The following is a 19,832-nucleotide window of genomic DNA, read 5'->3' as shown; positions in this document are numbered from 1 at the left end:
ACCTTTAAAGCTTTCCGAGGCTCTAGTTACTGTGATCATGAATACCACAGTAGTCTCTCAGTGACAGAAGTTGGACAGGTATAAGGAAGATAACTTTGGGGAAACCTTGTGTAACATAAGAAATACTTAAATTAATTGACAAAAGGAGGTGATACAAAAATACCTAGGCGAATATAGGAATATAACAATAAAAATCATTAAGAACAAAATAAATAAGAAGGCCATGGAAGCCAAGGAATTATGGCTGCAGGAAAAATGTGGAGAAATCAAAAAAGAAATGGATGTTGGAAGGACTGATTCTGCAGATAGAAAAGTCAAAACAATCTTTGATGAAATTAAAAGCAAGGCTGTCAATATTAAGAGTGCAACAATAGGAATTCCACTGTTATACACTGCTGGCCACCGTAAATGCAACACCCTGAAGGAAGCATCCGAATCAAGTGAAATTTACACCATGGGTTTGCAGCGATGAGATATGTAACTGATTAGAATTTCAACGCAGACGCAGTTTGGGCAGAGATGGACATCTCTGCCCAAACTCTTTGTCTTTTAAATATGTCTGCTTGTGTCTGTATGTGTGGATGGATATGTGCGTGAGTGCGAGTGTATACCTGTCCTTTTTTCCCCCTAAGGTAAGTCTTTCCGCTCCCGGGATTGGAATGACTCCTTACCCTCTCCCATAAAACCCACTTCCTTTCGTCTTCCCCTCTCCTTCCCTCTTTCCTGATGAGGCAACAGTTTGTTGCGAAAGCTTGAATTTTGTGTGTATGTTTGTGTTTGTTTGTGTGTCTATCGACCTGCCAGCGCTTTCGTTCGGTAAGTCACCTCATCTTTGTTTTTATATATAATTTTTCCCACGTGGAATGTTTCCTTCCATTATATATATATATATATATATATATATATATATATATATATATATATATATATATATATATATATATATATATATATATATATATATATATATATAAAAAAACAAAGATGAGGTGACGTACCGAACGAAAGCGCTGGCAGGTCGATAGACACACAAACATACACACAAAATTCAAGCTTTCGCAACAAACTGTACCTCCACCTGTCCAATGGCCAACTTCACACGTCCGTCCACATCAAGCCCACCAACAAGCAACAGTACCTCCATTATGACAGCTGCCACCCACTCCACATCAAACGGTCCCTTCCCTACAGCCTAGGTCTTCGTGGCAAACAAATCTGCTCCAGTCCGGAATCCCTGAATCATTACACCAACAACCTGACAACAGCTTTCGCATCCCGCAACTACCCTCCCGACCTGGTACAGAAGCAAATAACCAGAGCCACTTCCTCATCCCCTCAAACCCAGAATCCCCCACAGAAGAACCCCAAAAGTGCCCCACTTGTGACAGGATACGTTCCGGGACTGGACCAGACTCTCAATGTGGCTCTCCAGCAGGGATACGACTTCCTCAAATCCTGCCCTGAAATGAGATCCATCCTTTATGAAATCCTCCCCACTCCGCCAAGAGTGTCTTTCCGCCTTCCACCTAACCTTCGTAACCTATTAGTTCATCCCTATGAAATCCCCAAACCACCTTCCCTACCCTCTGGCTCCTATCCTTGTAACCGCCCCCGATGCAAAACCTATCCCATGCACCCTCCCACCACCACCTACTCCAGTCCTGTAACCCGGAAGGTGTACACGATCAAAGGCAGAGCCACATGTGAAAGCACCCACGTGATCTACCAACTGACCTGCCTACACTGTGACGCATTCTATGTGGGAATGACCAGCAACAAACTGTCCATTCGCATGAATGGACACAGGCAGACAGTGTTTGTTGGTAATGAGGATCACCCTGTGGCTTAACATGCCTTGGTGCACAGCCAGCACATCTTGGCACAGTGTTACACCGTCCGGGTTATCTGGATACTTCCCACCAACACCAACCTATCTGAACTCCGGAGATGGGAACTTACCCTTCAGTATATCCTCTCTTCTCGCTATCCGCCAGGCCTCAATCTCCGCTAATTTCAAGTTGCCGCCACTCATACCTCACCTGTCTTTCAACAACTTCTTTGCCTCTACACTTCTGCCTCGACTGACATCTCTGCCCAAACTCTTTGTCTTTAAATATGTCTGCTTGTGTCTGTATGTGTGGATGGATATGTGTGTGTGTGTGCGAGTGTATACCTGTCCTTTTTTCCCCCTAAGGTAAGTCTTTCCGCTCCCGGGATTGGAATGACTCCTTACCCTCTCCCTTAAAACCCACTTCCTTTCGTCTTTCCCTCTCCTTCCCTCTTTCCTGATGAGGCAACAGTTTGTTGCAAAAGCTTGAATTTTGTGTGTATGTTTGTGTTTGTTTGTGTGTCTATCGACCTGCCAGCGCTTTCGTTCGGTAAGTCACCTCATCTTTGTTTTTTATATATATATGAGAGAGGATCAGAAAGAAATGCACAAAAAAATCTTTGTCCCCCGGTATTGCAGGTAGAATGTTGAAATTTCGTGATGATATAATTAGAAGTTTTCACTACAGAGGGTATTTTGTTTTCATGTGCAGCTCTAGTGAGAGAAGCCTAAACTACACAAAAACACGGCACACGTGTTACTGTCAACAACTTGTGAAGAGCAGTGAAGTGTAGTTCAATATTTGTGGGCCAGAGGGCATAAACTGAGTGAAACTGACAGGGACATGCGTGGCTCGTGTGCAACGACTGTACAGACTGTAGCAGTGTCTCCAGGTGGTGTGCATTCTTCGGAGAGAACCGTGTTGACCTCAGTGATTCGCCAAACTCTGGGTGACCGGTAACAGCTGCAACCCCGCCACATGTCGAGCCACTGAGGCAGCAATTTTGAAAGACCGGCACACGCAACTGCGAACCTTATCGCAGCAATTCGAGATTTGCTATAGTGCAGTGTACAATATTTTTCGCGACACGTCGAAATTTCGTAAAGTTAGTTCTCACTCGGCACATATGAACACGATAGACGACTGCGAGGGCCAGCGAATGGTGATGGGCTCGAACCACTTCATGCATTATTCGGCAGAACGGCACAACTTTCTGAAAGGAATTGTCACCGGTGACGAGTCTCGGGCATACCACTACGTTCCCGAAACCGAACACGCCTCGACGGTGTGGAAACGTGCCGGTTCCCTAGTATGAAAAAAATTCAGAGTGACTCAGTCTATTGGGAAAATGCTTGTGACAGTGTTCTGAGATACGCTCAGTGTGGTACGGTGGACTACACTGAACATGGAATCACGGTGAACGCTTCAGTCTACATTAAAACTTCGGTTAATTGCGCCGTGCCCTTTCGTGACAGACATCCCGACATTAATGCTGACGGTTCAGACTTCTTCGTGACAATGCTCGCCCCCTCATTGCTGCTCCTGTTTGTGCCAAATTTGGGTGGGAGGTGCTCCAGAAACTACCACATAATGTGGACCTTGCATCTGTTTGGTCCTGTGAAGAAATTGCTGACCAGGCAATGCTTTGGGACAGATACAAAAGTGAAATCGGCAGTCCACAGGTGGCTATACTCCGAACAAACAGACTTCTATGAACAGGGGACATCGAAACTGGTACCGCGACGGAAGAATTGTGTCGAGTATGTTGGTGACTGTGTAAAAAAGTAGGTAAAAGAAGCAAATGGATTTGTGATTTTTTTTTTTTTTTTGTTTTGTTACCTATTAAACTTTTTGGTGATAAAATTATTGTGTGCTACTTTCTGATTTTTCCTCTTACAAAAATGTGTCATAAATTCCTGATTATTATTTCGTGTCATTTGCTTCATTTTTAAAGATGTGTTCTCTTCATTCCCACAACTATCCGTATCCTAGCCATTACACTAATTCCAAATACTGTCATTATTTAGAACTGTAAAAGTGTGGAAGTTTCACACATGTCCACCGGTATCCCTCTAATAGACCTAGACACGAGACCTGCCTCGTAATTCCTCCCACTGCAACGTACTCCAGTCCTGTCACAGACATCAGAGGCAGGGTCACCTGTGGAAGCAGCCGTGCAGTTCGCCAGTTTAGCTGCGACCACTGTGTGGCATTCTACACGGGCACCACTGCCGGTGAGCTGTTTCTCCACACGAACGGCCGTCGCTCGACTGTGGCTGACACACAGGTGGTCCGAGTACCGAGTGTGCTATCTGACAGTTTATTTTAATAGTTTATTAGTTTAATGATAAATGGTTTTTTGATGTTACCGAATCAGCTCTCAAAAGGTACGAAACTCGTTCGGATGGAACTTTAGAGCGTATCTGTCACAGTCTATAATGTATCCGAGTTAAATGTTGCACTTCAATGGACGAAATTCGTCATTGCTTTTTAGAATCTCACGAGCAAAGGACAGACACTGTGACCCAGTAATTCTGACGAATTTAAAGTGGGAGTTTACAGCCACTCTGACGTAGCTCCTGTGAAAGGGTGTGGTTGACTGTCGCTCCATTTTTAGAAATAATCTGGGTGTGGTGTTGCAGTGCGAGATCTTGTGAATGGTGGGCTCCATGTGGTTCCCTAGTTGTGCAGCGGCTGTAAACTGAAAATTTACGGAGTAAGCAGCAACCAGTCACAAAATCGTGTTTTCTTTATTTACTTTTGCAAATCGATTTCAACTGATTAACAGCTACAAACACGAGAATAAAAATAAAAATAATTAATAACAGTGACCAAATGAATAAATGTACATAAAGCAACGTAAAACCAATTAAATGTATATAGATGCATTAAACCATTTAAAATGCGCATACAAATTTACCTTTCAACGAATATGTTCCCTGAGTAGTAACACTGTATTAAGCAGAGGCCAAACATTAAGTGGTACGTCGAGAACTGACTGTGACAACGAGGAACTGTAAGGGGGCGCTGCAAAGCAAACCCACCCTCTATGCGAAAAGATACAGTTAAAATAAAAATGAGAAGAAGAAATTACATACAACGTGAGGTAAAATATAATGATAAAATACTGAAATATTTACAAAAAAGGGATATATTCACAAAGATTTTGTCAGCCACATAGTACTGTTATGTACGCCAAAAAGCGATTGTACAAATTAGTAAAAAGGAACAAATGTAGGTCGATTTGCAAAAGTAAGTAAAGAAAACATGATTTTGCGACTGGTTGTTGCTTACATGGTAATTTTAATGTGAGATCTGTTTGTGAGCAGGTGGAATTTGTTGTAGATTCACATGGGGAGAAACTCCTGGCTTTTTTTCTTTTTATGAAGCATACAACACACAGGTGTTTAGGCATCTTCTATTATTAGTATTGGTGTCCTTTAAACCGTCATCACCGTATTTGTATACATGTAAGAAAGTGTGAAACGGGCAGAAATGCTTAAAGTACAATCACTTATATGTGAGATGATATAAGCTAATACTGACAAAAGACCAAATATTATTCACATAACATAACATATCATCTCCCCCAAGAACCATGGACCTTGTCATTGGTGGGGAAGCTCGCGTGCCTCAGCAAAATAGAGTGTCGTACAGTAGTTGCAACCACAGCGGAGGGGTATCTGTTGAGAGGCCAGACAAATGTGTGGTTCCTGAAGAGGGGCAGCAGTCTTTTCAGTAGTTGCGGTTGCAACAGTCGAGCTGATTGACTGATCTGGCCTTGTAACACTAACCAAAACGGCCTTGCTGTGCTGGTGCTGCGAATGGCTGAAAGCAAGGGGAAACTACAGCCGTAATTTTTCCCGAGGGCATGCAGCTTTACTGTATGGTTAAATGATGGTGGTATCCTCTTGGGTAAAATATTCTGGAGGTAAAATAGTTCCCCGTTCAGATCTTGTGGTGGGGGCTACTAAGGAGGATGTCGTCACAAGGAGAAACAAAACTGGTGTTCTGCTGATAGGAGTGTGGAATGTCAGATCCCTTAATAGGGCAGGTAGGCTAGAAAACTTAAAAAGGGAAATGGATAGGTTAAAGTTAGATGTAGTGGGAATTAGTTAAGTTCGGTGACAGGAAGAACAAGACTTCTGGTCAGGGGAATACAGCGTTATATATACAGAATCATATAGGACGAATGCAGGAGTCGGTTTCATGATGAATAAAAAAATGGGAACACAGGTAAGGTACTATGAACAGCATATTGAATGCCTATTTGTAGCCAAGATAGACACAAAGCCCACATCTACCACACTAGTACAAGTTTATATGTCAAGTAGCTCCACAGATGATGAAGAGATTGAAGAAATGTGATAAAAGAAATTATTCAGATAGTTAAGGGAGACAAAAATTTAGTAGTCATGGGGGACTGGAATACGATTGTAGGAAAAGGAAGAGAAGGAACTGTAATAGGTGAATACGGACTGGGGGTGTGGAATGAAAGGGGAAGACGCCTGGTAAAATTTCGCACAGGGCATAACTTAATCATAGCTAAAACTTGGTTTAAGAATCATGAAAGAAGGTTGTATTCATGGAAGAGGCCTGGAGACACTGAATGTTTCATATAGATTACATAACAGTAAGACAGAGAATTAGGACCCAGGTTTTAAATTGTAAGACATTTCCAGGGACAGATGTGAACTGTGACCACAATATATTGGTTATGAACTATAGATTGAAACTGAAGAAACTGCAAAAAGGTAGAAATTTAAGGAGATGGAACCTGGATAAACTGAAAGAACCAGAGGTTGTAGAGAGTTTCAGGGGGAGCATTAGGGAAGAATTGACAAGAACAGGGGAAAGGAATGTAGAAGAAGAATGGGTAGCTCTGAGAGATGAAATAGTGAAGGCAGCAGAGGATCAAGTAGGTAAAAAGAAGAGGGCTTGTAGAAATCCTTGGGTAACAGAAGAGAGATTGAATTTAATTGATGAAAGGAAAAAATACAGAAATGCAGTAAATGAAGCAGGCAAAAAGGAATACAAACATCTCAAAAATGAGAATGACAGGAAGTGCAAAATGGCGAAGCAAGGATGGCTAGAGGACAGATGTAAAGACATAGAAGCACATATGAGTAGGGGTAAGATAGATACTGCCTACAGGAAAATTAGAGAGACCTTTGGAGAAAAGCGAACCACCTGTATGCACATCAAGAGCTCAGATGAAAAACCCATCCTATGCAAAGAAGGGAAAGCAGAAAGGTGGAAGGAATATATAGAGAGTCTATACAAGGACAATGGACTTCAGGGCAATATTATGGAAATGGAGCAGGATGTAGAGGAAGATGAAATGGGAGATGTGATACTGCATGAAGAATTTGACAGAGGACTGAAAGACCTGAGTCAAAACAAGGCCCCAGGAGTAGACAACATTCCATTGGAACTACTGACGGCCTTAGGAGAGCAAGTCCTGACAAAACTCTACCACCTGGTGAGCAAGATGTATGAGACAAGTGAAATACCCTCAGACTTCAAGAAGAATATAATAATTCCAATCCTAATGAAAGGAGGTGTTGATAGATGTGAAAATTACTGAACTATCAGTTTAATAAGTCACGGTTGCAAAATACTAACACAAGTTCTTTACAGACGAATGGAAAAACTGGTAGAAGCCAACCTTTGGGAAGATCAATTAGGATTCCGTGGATATGTTGGAACACGTGACACAATACTCACCCTACGGCTTATCTTAGAATATAGATTAAGGAAAGGCAAACCTACATTTCTGGCATTTGGAGACTTACAGAAAGCTTTTGACAATGTTGACTGTAATACTGTCTTTCAGGTTCTGAAGGTGGCAGGGAGCAAAAGGCTATTTACAATTTGTACAGAAACCAGATTGCAGTTATAAGAGTCAAGGGAGTGGTTGAGAAGGGAGTGAGACAGGGTTCTGGCCCATCCCCCATGTTATTCAATCTGTATTTTGAGCAATCAGTAAAGGAAACAAAAGAAAAATTTGGAGTAGGAATTATAATCCATGGAGAATAAATAAAAGCTTTGAGGTTTGCTGATGGCATTGTAATTCCCTCAGAGACAGCAAAGGACCTAGAAGAGCAACTGAATGGAATGGACAGTGTCTTGAAAGGAGAATATAAGATGAACAACACTAAAAGCAAAATGAGGTTAATGGAATGTAGTCAAATTAAATCAGGTGATGCTAAGGGTATTAGATTAGGAAATGAGATATTTAAAATAGTAAATGAGTTTTGTTATTTGGGGAGCAAAATAACTGAGGAGGGTTTGAGTAAAGAAGATATACTTGTGAAATGTAAATTGGCTATGACAAGGAAAATGTTTCTGACTAAGAGAAATTTTTTAACATCTAGTACAAATTTGAATGTCAGAAAGTCGTTTCTGAAAGTATTTGTGTGAAGTATAGGCATGTATGGAAGTGAAACATGGACAATAAATAGTTTAGACAAGAAGAGAATACAAGCTTTCGAAATGTGGTGCTACAGAAGAATGCTGAAGATTAGATGGGTAGATCACATAACTAATGAGGAGGTACTGAATAGAATTGGGGAGAAGAGGAATTTGTGGCACAACTTGACTAGAACAAGGGATCGATTGGTAGGACACATTCTGAGGCATCAGTGGATCACAAATTTAGTATTGGAGGGAAGTGTGGAGGGTAAAAATCGTAGAGGGTGACCAAGAGATGAATACTCTAAGCAGATTCAGAAGGATGTAGGTTGCAGTAGGTACTGGGAGATGAAGAAGCTTGCACAGGATAGAGTAGGATGGAGAGCAGCACCAAACCAGTCTCAGGACTGAAGACCACAACAACAACATATCACATCACTGTGTCTATCCATGAAAATACTGCCCCATCTGAACATGCACAAACTATCTTTGTTCTTTATTTTGTGATAGTAATACAGTAATGGAAAAAACACTGGCAAAAATGTATAAAGTCAGGTATTTTTGCACAACAGTTGGTGTGTCCTATTATAACCGATCATCTGCTAATTGTAAAAAAAAAATCTGACCATAGATGTTTGTTACAAAGTGAAATTGAGGCAAAGATACCACTAATGCTGCTTCATGCTTTGAGTGTTGAAAGTTACCGCAATGTGTTAAACAAAACATTCACTCTAAACATAAAAACAATAAAAAAAATTCTGTAAAAGTACAAGCCAGTTGTACAAGAGGTCAATGAAAGACGAAAGTTGGTAAGCTATCAGAACCATTGCAAAAAGTCAAAAGTGTAGAATAGCACATAGGTGTAGATAGTAGATACAGGTATGAGTAGTAGCATTACATTAAAGTGAAGTAATTATATCGAAATCATATGAAAAGTATAGCACGCATTTAAAAATGTAGGTCACCACATAGATGTTTGTGGATGAATAGTAATCACAGCTCAAGTCATCTTGCTGGTATTAAACATCTTGTCTCATAAAGTACAGAAACATAATAAAGCTTTCGGATGTACTCATGCAAACATTACAGTCAATGTAAATGAAAAGATATTCATATAATGTAAATAACTGACAGATTTTAGACATTTAACATTAGACCTTCCTAACACATTAGTGGGTCAGATCCACGGATTAGGTGCTAGCGCAAGACAATGGAAGTCACAACAAAGTCACGTAACTAGTGTTATGCATGACAAAGATCAAGCCCTGCAGGGGGCTAGAGAGGCTGAACAAACAGTAATAGCCTTTATGTCAGTACAACAGCAAACAGTAATAACCTTTATGTCAGTACAGGTAGTAAAACTTTGTAACCGTTTGGAGGAGAGATCCTTTCATGAGCTATAGTGTACACACACACACACACACACACACACACACACACACACACACATTCTCCTCTCTGCAGGCTGGACACACAGTGTGAGTGAGTGTTCTCTAACTCACAGAAGGATGTTTTCCCAGAAGTAGCAAGATTTTCCTCCTCTTTTTGTGTGATCTGTTGAAAACTCAACACTCCTGGTATTTGGTGAGTGGCCTCATTTACTCCTAATTATAAACAAACAACAATTTTTTGACCAAAAATTAGTGCACAATATTTGCAGGAATTAACACAATATTCCAATCAGTTAATGTCTCTACACTTATGTTTGTCTGACTCAAACTTGTTGCAATATTTTTTACACTTATAGCACTGCACACAGTCAGTCGACAGCCCCAATATTTCAAACATATTGTTGTATTTAGGATACATGCCACAAGTAATCACCACAAGTACCGTTTTCGCAAAGAAAAAATAAGTTGGCAGCTTTCATCCAATGTGCCTGTCGCAGATGATTTCTCTGATTTCCCTACTCCCATCCTGAATTTCTTCCAACGTAATTTGAAGGCTTACATCGCAGGAAAGAAATTAGTGAGTCGTCAATGAACATAGTGAGTTTGTGTGTGGTTGTGTGTGTGTGTGTGTGTGTGTGTGTGTGTGTGTGTGAGAGAGAGAGAGAGAGAGAGAGAGAGAGAGAGAGAGAGAGATTCCAGCAATAATTGTGTTAACACATTTGCTTGACTGTTTGTATTCATATTTCATTAGGAAAGAAAAAGGAAAAGTATACATGACGGTTTCTTAATTCTTATTACAGACTTCTGAGGGTTGTGGAGGAGACTTAGATTCTTCATCCAAACTTTGTCTACTAAGTCTAGAAATTTGCTGTTTCAGTATGAAATAAGTGTGAAGCTCAGACCACTTTGAAGTAACCTGCTTCACGGTACGCACACAGTGGAGATACGGGCACTCACCGTCGGGTCCTCTTCTGTGTGACAAAAATGTCCTCCTGAAAAGTAGTGTGTGGAGAAATCTGTGAAGAAACGCAGTCAACCGTTCCAGTTGCAAAACGTACCAGTTTCTCACAGTCATTGTTGTGTTTGGAGGGAAATGGTAAGCAGTATCATAATCCCAGTAGAGAGTGACAGCACTGCCCTCTCCTCGGTTTGTGTGTGTGCGGTGGAGTGGAAGGTTTGGAAGTGATCTGATATTAAAACGAAACTTATATCAAAATGGTACATTTCCACAGACAGTAACTCAAGTTTTGATGACGTAACTCTAAGTCCCCTTTACAACTGTAGAAGTGCCCGTAAGCTTTTCCTCCTGCAACCCTTGAAGACTGCAAGAGGACACAAATGAATTAATGACATTTAGCTGCTAGAGGGCTTTTATTTACATCAGTGGGAAAATTTGAAAATTTGTGCCAGACCAGGATTTGACCCGGGTCTCCTGCTCACTCGGCAAATGCTCTGACCACCGAGGCATCTGGACACGGTAGTCATTGCAGCTTCACGGACTACCGTATCACACCTCCTGTCAGACCTAGTTCTCAATTTACGGGTGTAATGAGCAGGGACACTATCTCAGTAGTGTGTGGATAAATGGAGAATTTGAGTCTAAAGGGAGGTGAGCCAGCATCTGTCTAGCAAGCAGGAGGTGCAGGTTCGGATCCCGGTCCAGCACAAACTTTTAATTTTCCCCACTGATGTAACTCGATGCCCACTAGCAGCTAAATGTCAGCAATTCCTTTGTGTCTCGATTCGTACTGGTTGCAGGATCAAAAAAGGTGTCTGTTCTCTTGGACACGCGAATTTTGCAGTAACTTTCATTTTCGAGTTGGAGAGGAAAAAGTACTGCGAGAACAGAAATTATAAGCCCTGCGGACGGGAGTTGACTATTTAGACACGGGTTTTGTACCGTTCGGCCACAGTCGGTGAGGGTTTCCTCGTGAAATGTATCTCTGATAGTGGATGACATTTCACTGTGACAGGTACCGCAGCTGTATACATTTTAAGAAATCGTTATTTGCACAGTCTCAGGTGTATGACATAAATGATTGAGGACTATCTTTGATCAAATATAAGAGAAAGGAAAAAAAAATAAAAAAACTGTCCTGAGCGGGATACGGGTCCATTTGACCAAAATTTTCAGAGTAACTGTAGGCCATAACTCGACTATTGCGGACCTACAGCAGATTGGTATGAGTGCACGGAAATGTGTGTGATTTTAAACTGACTTGCCCCCAGATAGCTACCTGTTATGCTAAAGAGCATAGTTACAAAACACAAAGGAAGGATTAGATAGGTTGAGGACAAAGGGCACTAGGAATGGGAAATGGCAGTTGGTAAGAAGGCAGCTAGGAGGAGTAGATATTCGGATAGTTGTCGTATAACAGATAGATTTTACCAACTGTCTGTGTTTAGTGGAGTGTCTCTTGCAGCCTCTTGTAACTGTAGGTGTAGGAAACATGCAGAAGTCCTCAGCAGTTAGAGAACCTGAGTCAGTTGCAAATTCTAGCAGCAGAACCTTCTCCTTCCTGTTAGATAATTCACACGGCAGAGGTATGAACCCGCAGTTACAGGAAGTGTCGGGGGGAGAGTAACAGGTCACCGGCATTGTGAAGCCTAGTGCAGGATTGGCTCAGGTGACCGTTAATGTAGAGGAGTTACGTAGGAATTTTACAAAAGAGGATCACATCGTGATTGTGAGTGGCGCTGGGAATAGTATCAATAGGGTGAGGGAGTGTGATGCAGGTGGTGACCTGGTAGAGATAGCTACTCAAACTGGTGGCACTAACGTGCACTTCGTGCAACCGTTTCAGCGTCACGACTGGCCTCGTCGTAGTGTTGCTGTTAGGTGTGTTAACGTGGGGCTGGAGAAGGACACAAACTCGACTGGCAGCACTGCCATGTGATCCATCAGTAGATCGGATGTCACTAGGCATGGTCTGCACCTCAATAGGTATGGAGAGGGGAGGCTGCCAAAGCTTATAGGTAACAGTGTAGTGGGTGGTGGTGGGATCACTCGTGGAAAAATTCCTGTAGTAATTGGTGTTAGAGCTGCATCTTTTTTAGATTGAAGTCAGCTGATAAGTGTTGTTGTTGTTGTGGTCTTCAGTCCTGAGACTGGTTTGATGCAGCTCTCCATGCTACACTATCCTGTGCAAGCTTCTTCATCTCCCAGTACTTACTGTAGCCTACATCCTTCTGAATCTGCTTAGTGTATTCATCTCTTGGTCTCCCTCTATGATTTTTACCCTCCATGCTACCCTCCAATACTAAATTAGTGATCCCTTGATGCCTCAGAACATGCCCTTCCAACCGATCCCTTCTTCTTGTCAAGTTGTGCCACAAGCTCCTCTTCTCCAGAATTCTGTTCAATACCTCCTCATTAGTTATGTGATCTACCCATCTAATCTTCAGGATTCTTCTGTAGCACCATATTTCGAAAGCTTCTATTCTCTTCTTGTCTAAACTATTTATAGTCCATGTTTCACTTCCATACATGGCTACACTCCATACAAATACTTTCAGAAACGACTTCCTGACACTTAAATCTATACTCGATGTTAACAAATTTCTCTTCTTCAGAAATACTTTCCTTGCCATTGCCAGTCTACATTTTATATCCTCTCTACTTCGACCATCATCAGTTATTTTGCTCCTCAAATAGCAAAATTCCTTTACTACTTTAAGTGTCTCATTTCCTAATCAAATACCCTCAGCATCACCCGACATAATTCGACTACATTCCATTATCCTTGTTTTGCTTTTGTTGATGTTCATCTTATAGCCACCTTTCAAGACACCATCCATTCCGTTCAACTGCTCTTCCAAGTCCTTTGCTGTCTCTGACAGAATTACAATGTCATCGGCGAACCTCAAAGTTTTTATTTCTTCTCCATGGATTTTAATACCTACTCCGAATTTTTCTTTTGTTTCCTTCACTGCTTGCTCAATATACAGATTGAATAAAGTCGGGAAGAGGCTACAACCCTGTCTCACTCCCTTCCCAACCACTGCTTCCCTTTCATGTCCCTCAACTCTTATAACTGCCATCTGGTTCCTGTACAAATTGTAAATAGCCTTTCGCTCTCTGTATTTTAACCCTGCCACCTTCAGAATTTGAAAGGGAGTATTCCAGTCAACATTGTCAAAAGCTTTCTCTAAGTCTACAAATGGTAGAAACATAGGCTTGCCTTTCCTTAATCTATCTTCTAAGATAAGTCGTAACGTCATTATTGCCTCACGTGTTCCAACATTTCTACGGAACGGATGGGTTAAACAAAAGGTTTCAAATGGTAGGCATCCTTTTTTATTTAACTAAGGCATTTGATTGTGTTGTTCAAAGAATATTGCTGCAGAAGTTGACCATTATGGAATACAGGGGGTAGCTCACAATTGGTTCACCTCTCATTTTAACAATACAGCAAAACATCATGATCCACAGTGTTGAGAATGTGTACAATGTGGGGTCTGAGGGGGGGGGTGGGGGGTGGGGTGCACCAGCGATCAGTGCTGGGGCCACTCCTGTTCCTTATTTATATAAATGATATGCCTCCAAGTATTACAGGTGATTCTAAAATATTTCTGTTCACTGATGACACCAGCTTGGTAGTAAAAGATGTGTGCAACATTGGCTCTGTTTCAGATAATGCAGTTCATGACATAAGTTCACAGCTTGTAGAAAAGAAACTAATGCTAAATTACAGTAAGACTCGGTCTTTACAGTATCTAACAGACAATTCAGCAAAACCTGACATTTTAATTTCACTGAATGGGCATGTGATTATTTAAATTGAACAGATCAAATTTCTAGGTGTTTAGGTAGATAGTAAACTATTCAGGATCTTGTCTAAAGACTTAATGGTGCCATTTGTGCTATTTAAATGGTATCTGAAATAGGTGATAGTTTGATAAAAAAAGTCATTTACTTTGCTTATTTTTATTTTCTTATGACATTTTGTATTATATTATGGGGGAACTCTTCCCATTCTCTAAGGGTATTTGTGGCTGAGAAACAGGCAGTTCGGGCAATAACTGAATCTATTGTCGACCCTTGTTCATTAGTCTGGACATTCTGAAATTGGCCTATAAATATATGTATTCTTTACTGTCATTTATTGTTAACAATATCAGCTTATTCCCAAGAATTAGCAGCTTTCACTCAGTTAATACTAGACAAGAGTCCAATCTCCATTTGGGTCGCACTTCGTTGGCTCTTGTGCAGAAAGGGGTGCATCCATTTTCAATAAGCTACCACAAGAATTCAAATGTCTTAGCAGTAATCCACACTCTTTCAAATAGAAACTGAAGAGCTTCCTCATGAGCCACTTGTCATGTTCTGTCAAGCAGTTCCTTGAAAAAATAAGCCGATTCCTGTGTTATATTGTTGATTTTGTTTACATAAACTTATGGCTTGTCTTTTTTGGGTTCATAAACATTTTATTTTATCTGTCAATACTTTTATTCTGTAATTTCATGTACTGACCAGTCCCATGACCTTAGAGATTTGTTCCTCAATTTGGTCCTACAAAACTAGTTGCTTAAAATAAAAAAATTAAAAAAAAAGTTCCTGAAGATTATGATTCCTGCTGACCAGTCAAATGTAGGCAAACTTTAAATTACTGCCTGTGGGTAGTTATGTTTGTTGCAAATTTTCTGTGGTGTCTACTGGGCGATGCACGACTGTGCTAATTATAGCATACTGTCATTAATTTATTAAGATGGTAATTTATGTTGGAGAAATGGAACTACACTAAGATAGTAGACATGTAGTACCACAAGATTTGATGTTGTTAACAGTGAAATCTAAGGGCTAGCTAATGTGGAAAGACACTGAATTAACTGTTATTGTAACAAGTGGAGTAGCACCTTATTCTGACAAAAGCACACTGGTAGACACACACAGACTGATTCCCTTCCTGGAGGAGGTTTTGTATGCTCATTGCTGACTCTCCTTAATTTTGTGGCCATAGCTTATCATAAGTGCCCTTCTGACCTCTGATTATTCCGAAAATTTTGCTCAGTTTGATGTTGCTTATGCTGCTCTGGCATTATCTTCAGTTTTTTTGCCTCCCTGTTTATTGATCCTATTAATATCTGAGTGTTCACAGTTGGTGATGAGTCAGGTATATGTGAAACAAATTGAAATTCAGTCTTTGATATCTTTGAAGCTATTATACTTACAATTCCCTTATTTTTAAGTATTCTGTAATTCTACCTGCCCTAGTGTATTGTGACCTGTGACTTGGATATTTCCTAAAAACTATTTTATCTTCGCATGGCACTCAGTTAGAATATCAAAGTCGTCAAAACTGGTGAGCAGTTTGCAAGCAGGTCATTTAAATTTTGTCTCTCTCATTTTTTTCTCTAATAAAGACAAGATAATCTGACACAACTTTAACTATGTATTTAATTGTGTTTTAAAGGGGTCGAGGGCTGAAAAGATTGAGAAAGCTGGACATATGGTGTGGACCTGGCTTGGACAATGAGACAATAATTGCCATCAGCCGTGGGCTCCCTGCTTTGCGGAACTCTCTGTCTGTGATGCAAAGGTGCTCTCGGCTGCTGCCTTCTCTGAGATCTACCGCCTGCAACAGCTTGAAATGTAAGCACTGCTACTGACTTTGTAGTGTAGTTCAAACAAAATAACTGGCTAGGTGATGAAACTGTAACTGGTGAAGGAGTTGAGAACTGTATGAGTAATTCATAAATGTGATGATTGAAAATGTGTTAAAAATCATAAGTGCAGCCATTAAATGAAAACACATTGGGGGACATTAAAATTGCAACAGTACACAACTGGAACATGAGGAACATCAAATTTGCTTGAAGGGTACTGAATGTTTGGATACGCAAACAACTGGCATTTCAGTGTAACCCCACAGAGTAAGTAGAAGTAAATCCACTACCTTCTGTATGTGAGGAAAGATTACACAGTGGATTTCACATTCAGAAATCACATTAGATGTTGTTCGTGAAAAGGTTGCATTATACCTCGTGTAAGATGGAGAAATGTCTGTCGGAACATGTCAGGATATGAGAGCAGCACGGTTGTGGCCTGTAGAGACTGTTGTTTATCAATGAATGATGTTACTGCTTACATCAGTCGAGATCCGACAACTCTACTGCAAATATGGAACCGATGTATACTTGCACCAAGAATGATCAAAAGTACTGTTTGTTAACAAAACCAAAACTCAATTATAATGTCCTCGGACAAATATCCACACGACTATATGCACATGTCAAAGAAAGTTTTGCATCACCCTGGTTCCCAGAACTCTTGAAGATAGACATTGACTGTGGATATTGTATCACAGACACAGTCCCTTTGACTGTTGAGAGATGTCACTAAACCTGCCCAAAGGTGTAAACAATCCTGCATGAGCAGCACATATTAGATGCGAGGGGGTCCGATAGCCAATCAGTTCCAGTCATCTACCAGGAAGTAAAAGGTACACGGCTTGTGTTGTCTGTATTTCAATCGTGCCTAGACAGTCATGGTCGCAGTTTGATCACATCCCCAGTGTTACTTTGTGCCAGGAAGGGCTTTCAACAAGGGAAGTGTCCAGGCATCACGGATTGAACCAAAGAGATGTTGTTCAGATGTGGACAAGATACAGAGAGACAGGATCTGTCGATGACATGCCTTGCTCAGGCTGTCCAGTGGATGACCGCTATCTACGGATTAAGCCTCACAGGAACCCTGATAGCACTGCCACCGTGTTGAATAATGCTTTTCGTGCAGCCACAGGATGTCATTTTGTGACTCAACTGCACGCAGTAGTCTGCATGATGTGCAACTTCACTCCTGATGCACGTGGTGAGGTCCATCTTTGCAACCGTGACACCATGCAGAGTGGTACAGATGGGCCCAACAACATGCCGAATGTACAGCAGTCCGGACCACTACGTCTGAAGGTCTCGCTGTATGGTGGTACAACGTGCAATGTGTGGTTTTCACTAGCAATAAACATCATTTCCGCCCTTTTTATGTTGATCTCTATTCCAATTTTCTGTCTTGGAACCGAAGTGATGCAAAACTCTTTTTTGATGTGTGTATAACAGAAATGTCTCTGCTGTGGACATCGTGTGTTATGTTCCTACACGATGAATCCTAGAGTTGCAGTAGGAGGCGGCGTGAAGTGTGGGGACGTTGTTGTTGCTGCTGGCATGCAACAGCTGATGTGCTGCCGGTGAAGATCGGGACAAACTGGGCTGAGTTGCCAGCGTGGAGTGCTGAGATGGAACTGCCAGTACTGCCGAATGGTGGCATTGCATCTGATCTGCTGGTACCGTCTGCTCCATAGCATGTAAATGACTTTGTATGGTTTTGTAATGGCTTAAATAGTCGGAGCAGACGAGTATTTGCATGGCGCTGCAAGGCAGCGTGACTAGGCGTAGCGAAATAGTGTTGTGCTGATAGTGTTCTCTGCTGTAACAGGCAGACTTACAAAAGAACATTCCAAAATCAAGATAGGAGACGAGGTACTGGCAGAAGCAAAGCTTTGAGGACGGGGCGTGAGTCGTGCTTGGGTAGCTCAGGTGGTAGAGCACTTGCCCACGAAAAGCAAAGGTCCTGAGTTCGAGTCTCAGTCTGGCACACAGTTTTAATCTGCCAGGAAGTTTCATATCAGCGCACACTCCACTGAAGAGTGAAAATCTCACACTGGAAACATTCCCCAGGCTGTGGCTAAGCCATGTCTCCACAATATCCTTTCTTTCAGGAGTGCTAGCTCTGTAAGGTTTGCAGGAGAACTTCTGTAAAGTTTGGAAGGTGGAAGACGAGGTACGGCCAGAAGTAAAGCTGTGAGGACGGGGTGTGAGTCGTGCTTGGGTAGCTCAGTCGGTAGAGCACTTGCCCGCGAAAGGCTAAGGTCCTGAGTTCGAGTCTCGGTCTGGCACACAGTTTTAATCTGCCAGGAAGTTTCAACATTCCCAAATGTCAATAAACGATCTCGATGAAACTTGGCGGGTGTGTTGAGGGGCAAATAGTACAGTATATATTTTTTTGTTGGTACCTAATTTCACTATTAAGGGATAAAACACACCCTGAAAGACAATTTGGCAGTTTAGGTTTAGAAGGAATATCTTCAAGACAATATATAAAAAATGTTTTTCGTATGAAAGGTCATGTGTAATTAATATTCTTGAAAACTGTGTAATCAGCTTCTGTAATAATTTGAAATTTTGCAAAATGCTGCCTACTGCAGTTCTATTGTGTTGTTTCTCAGGTGGAGACTGACATCATAATCATTCAGCAGATGTAAATCAGAAAGTCTTCTCACAAAAACTTCCAACATCGCCAACTGTATACTTCCCACAGCTGTACCTGTGCTTTCGATCCCTTTGGTATCACTAGGTGAGGGTGAACGAGTTCTTTGTCTTCAGGTACGATGCTCTATATGGTTCTTTCACACTGACCACTGCAATAATCTAACAACAATACAGATATTCTCCCTCACTGGAAAAGAAAACAGCTTTCAAATATCTTTCGACTTGGTCGGGTGTTTGTTTGGTGACATTTTGATGGTATGACAAGGACATTTGTGGCTTCAAAAAGAAATTCTCAAGTTCTCGGACCAAACTCACCATTGTTTTCTCTTACAACTATGAAAAGGCAGCTGGTCAATGTGATAAAACCATTTAGAGCATTGTACATGAGGAGAAGGAACTTGTTCGTAAGGCGATCCCAATAGGCTTGATGGCACAGGTACAGCCGTGGGACGTATACAGCTTTTGATTTTGGAAGTGGTGTCAATCTTCACTTGTGAAATAATGAAATCGAGCTGCAGTCACTAGCAATAAACAACCAATTCTCTTCGCCAAGACTTATAGATATATTGAAATATGCCTGATCCACAACAGAATATTTTGAGTACCATCTGTGACAATTTGGAATCCTGCTGAATTTTGTTTTATATTGTCTTCTCTGTTGCGTATATTACATGAAGAAATTTCATTCATTTTATGTGCATGCTGTAAGAAAACATGTTTCAAGAATTTCTTTACAAATTATCGTCGTCATTATTTTCTACAATAATAAGTAGTTACTTATTATTTTCAATTAACAAAACACACATGTGAAATGCTAAACGAAGAAAGAAAAGGAACAAGAATGTAAAATAACAACTGAAGAAATAAAAAAAATATAAGTGAAATGAATAATTTGAATTGTAATGAAAGTTTATATATCTTACAAAGTAAAATC

General features: G+C 41.0%; 1 protein-coding gene across 1 annotated transcript in view; it reads left to right on the top strand.

Annotated features, from left to right (window-relative positions):
- The window catches only part of LOC126456740 (uncharacterized), a 181,533-nt gene that overhangs the window by 103,499 nt on the left and 58,202 nt on the right, over positions 1-19,832 (top strand). Inside the window, exon 6 of the mRNA XM_050092485.1 lies at positions 16,048-16,226. Coding sequence (XP_049948442.1) covers positions 16,048-16,226 — 179 coding nt within the window. The remainder of the gene's footprint in view (positions 1-16,047; positions 16,227-19,832) is intronic.

The sequence above is a fragment of the Schistocerca serialis genome, chromosome 2 (assembly GCF_023864345.2).
Source record: "Schistocerca serialis cubense isolate TAMUIC-IGC-003099 chromosome 2, iqSchSeri2.2, whole genome shotgun sequence".
In the NCBI taxonomy this organism is placed as follows: Eukaryota; Metazoa; Arthropoda; class Insecta; order Orthoptera; family Acrididae; genus Schistocerca; species Schistocerca serialis.
This window is presented reverse-complemented; position numbering and strand designations above follow the sequence as displayed.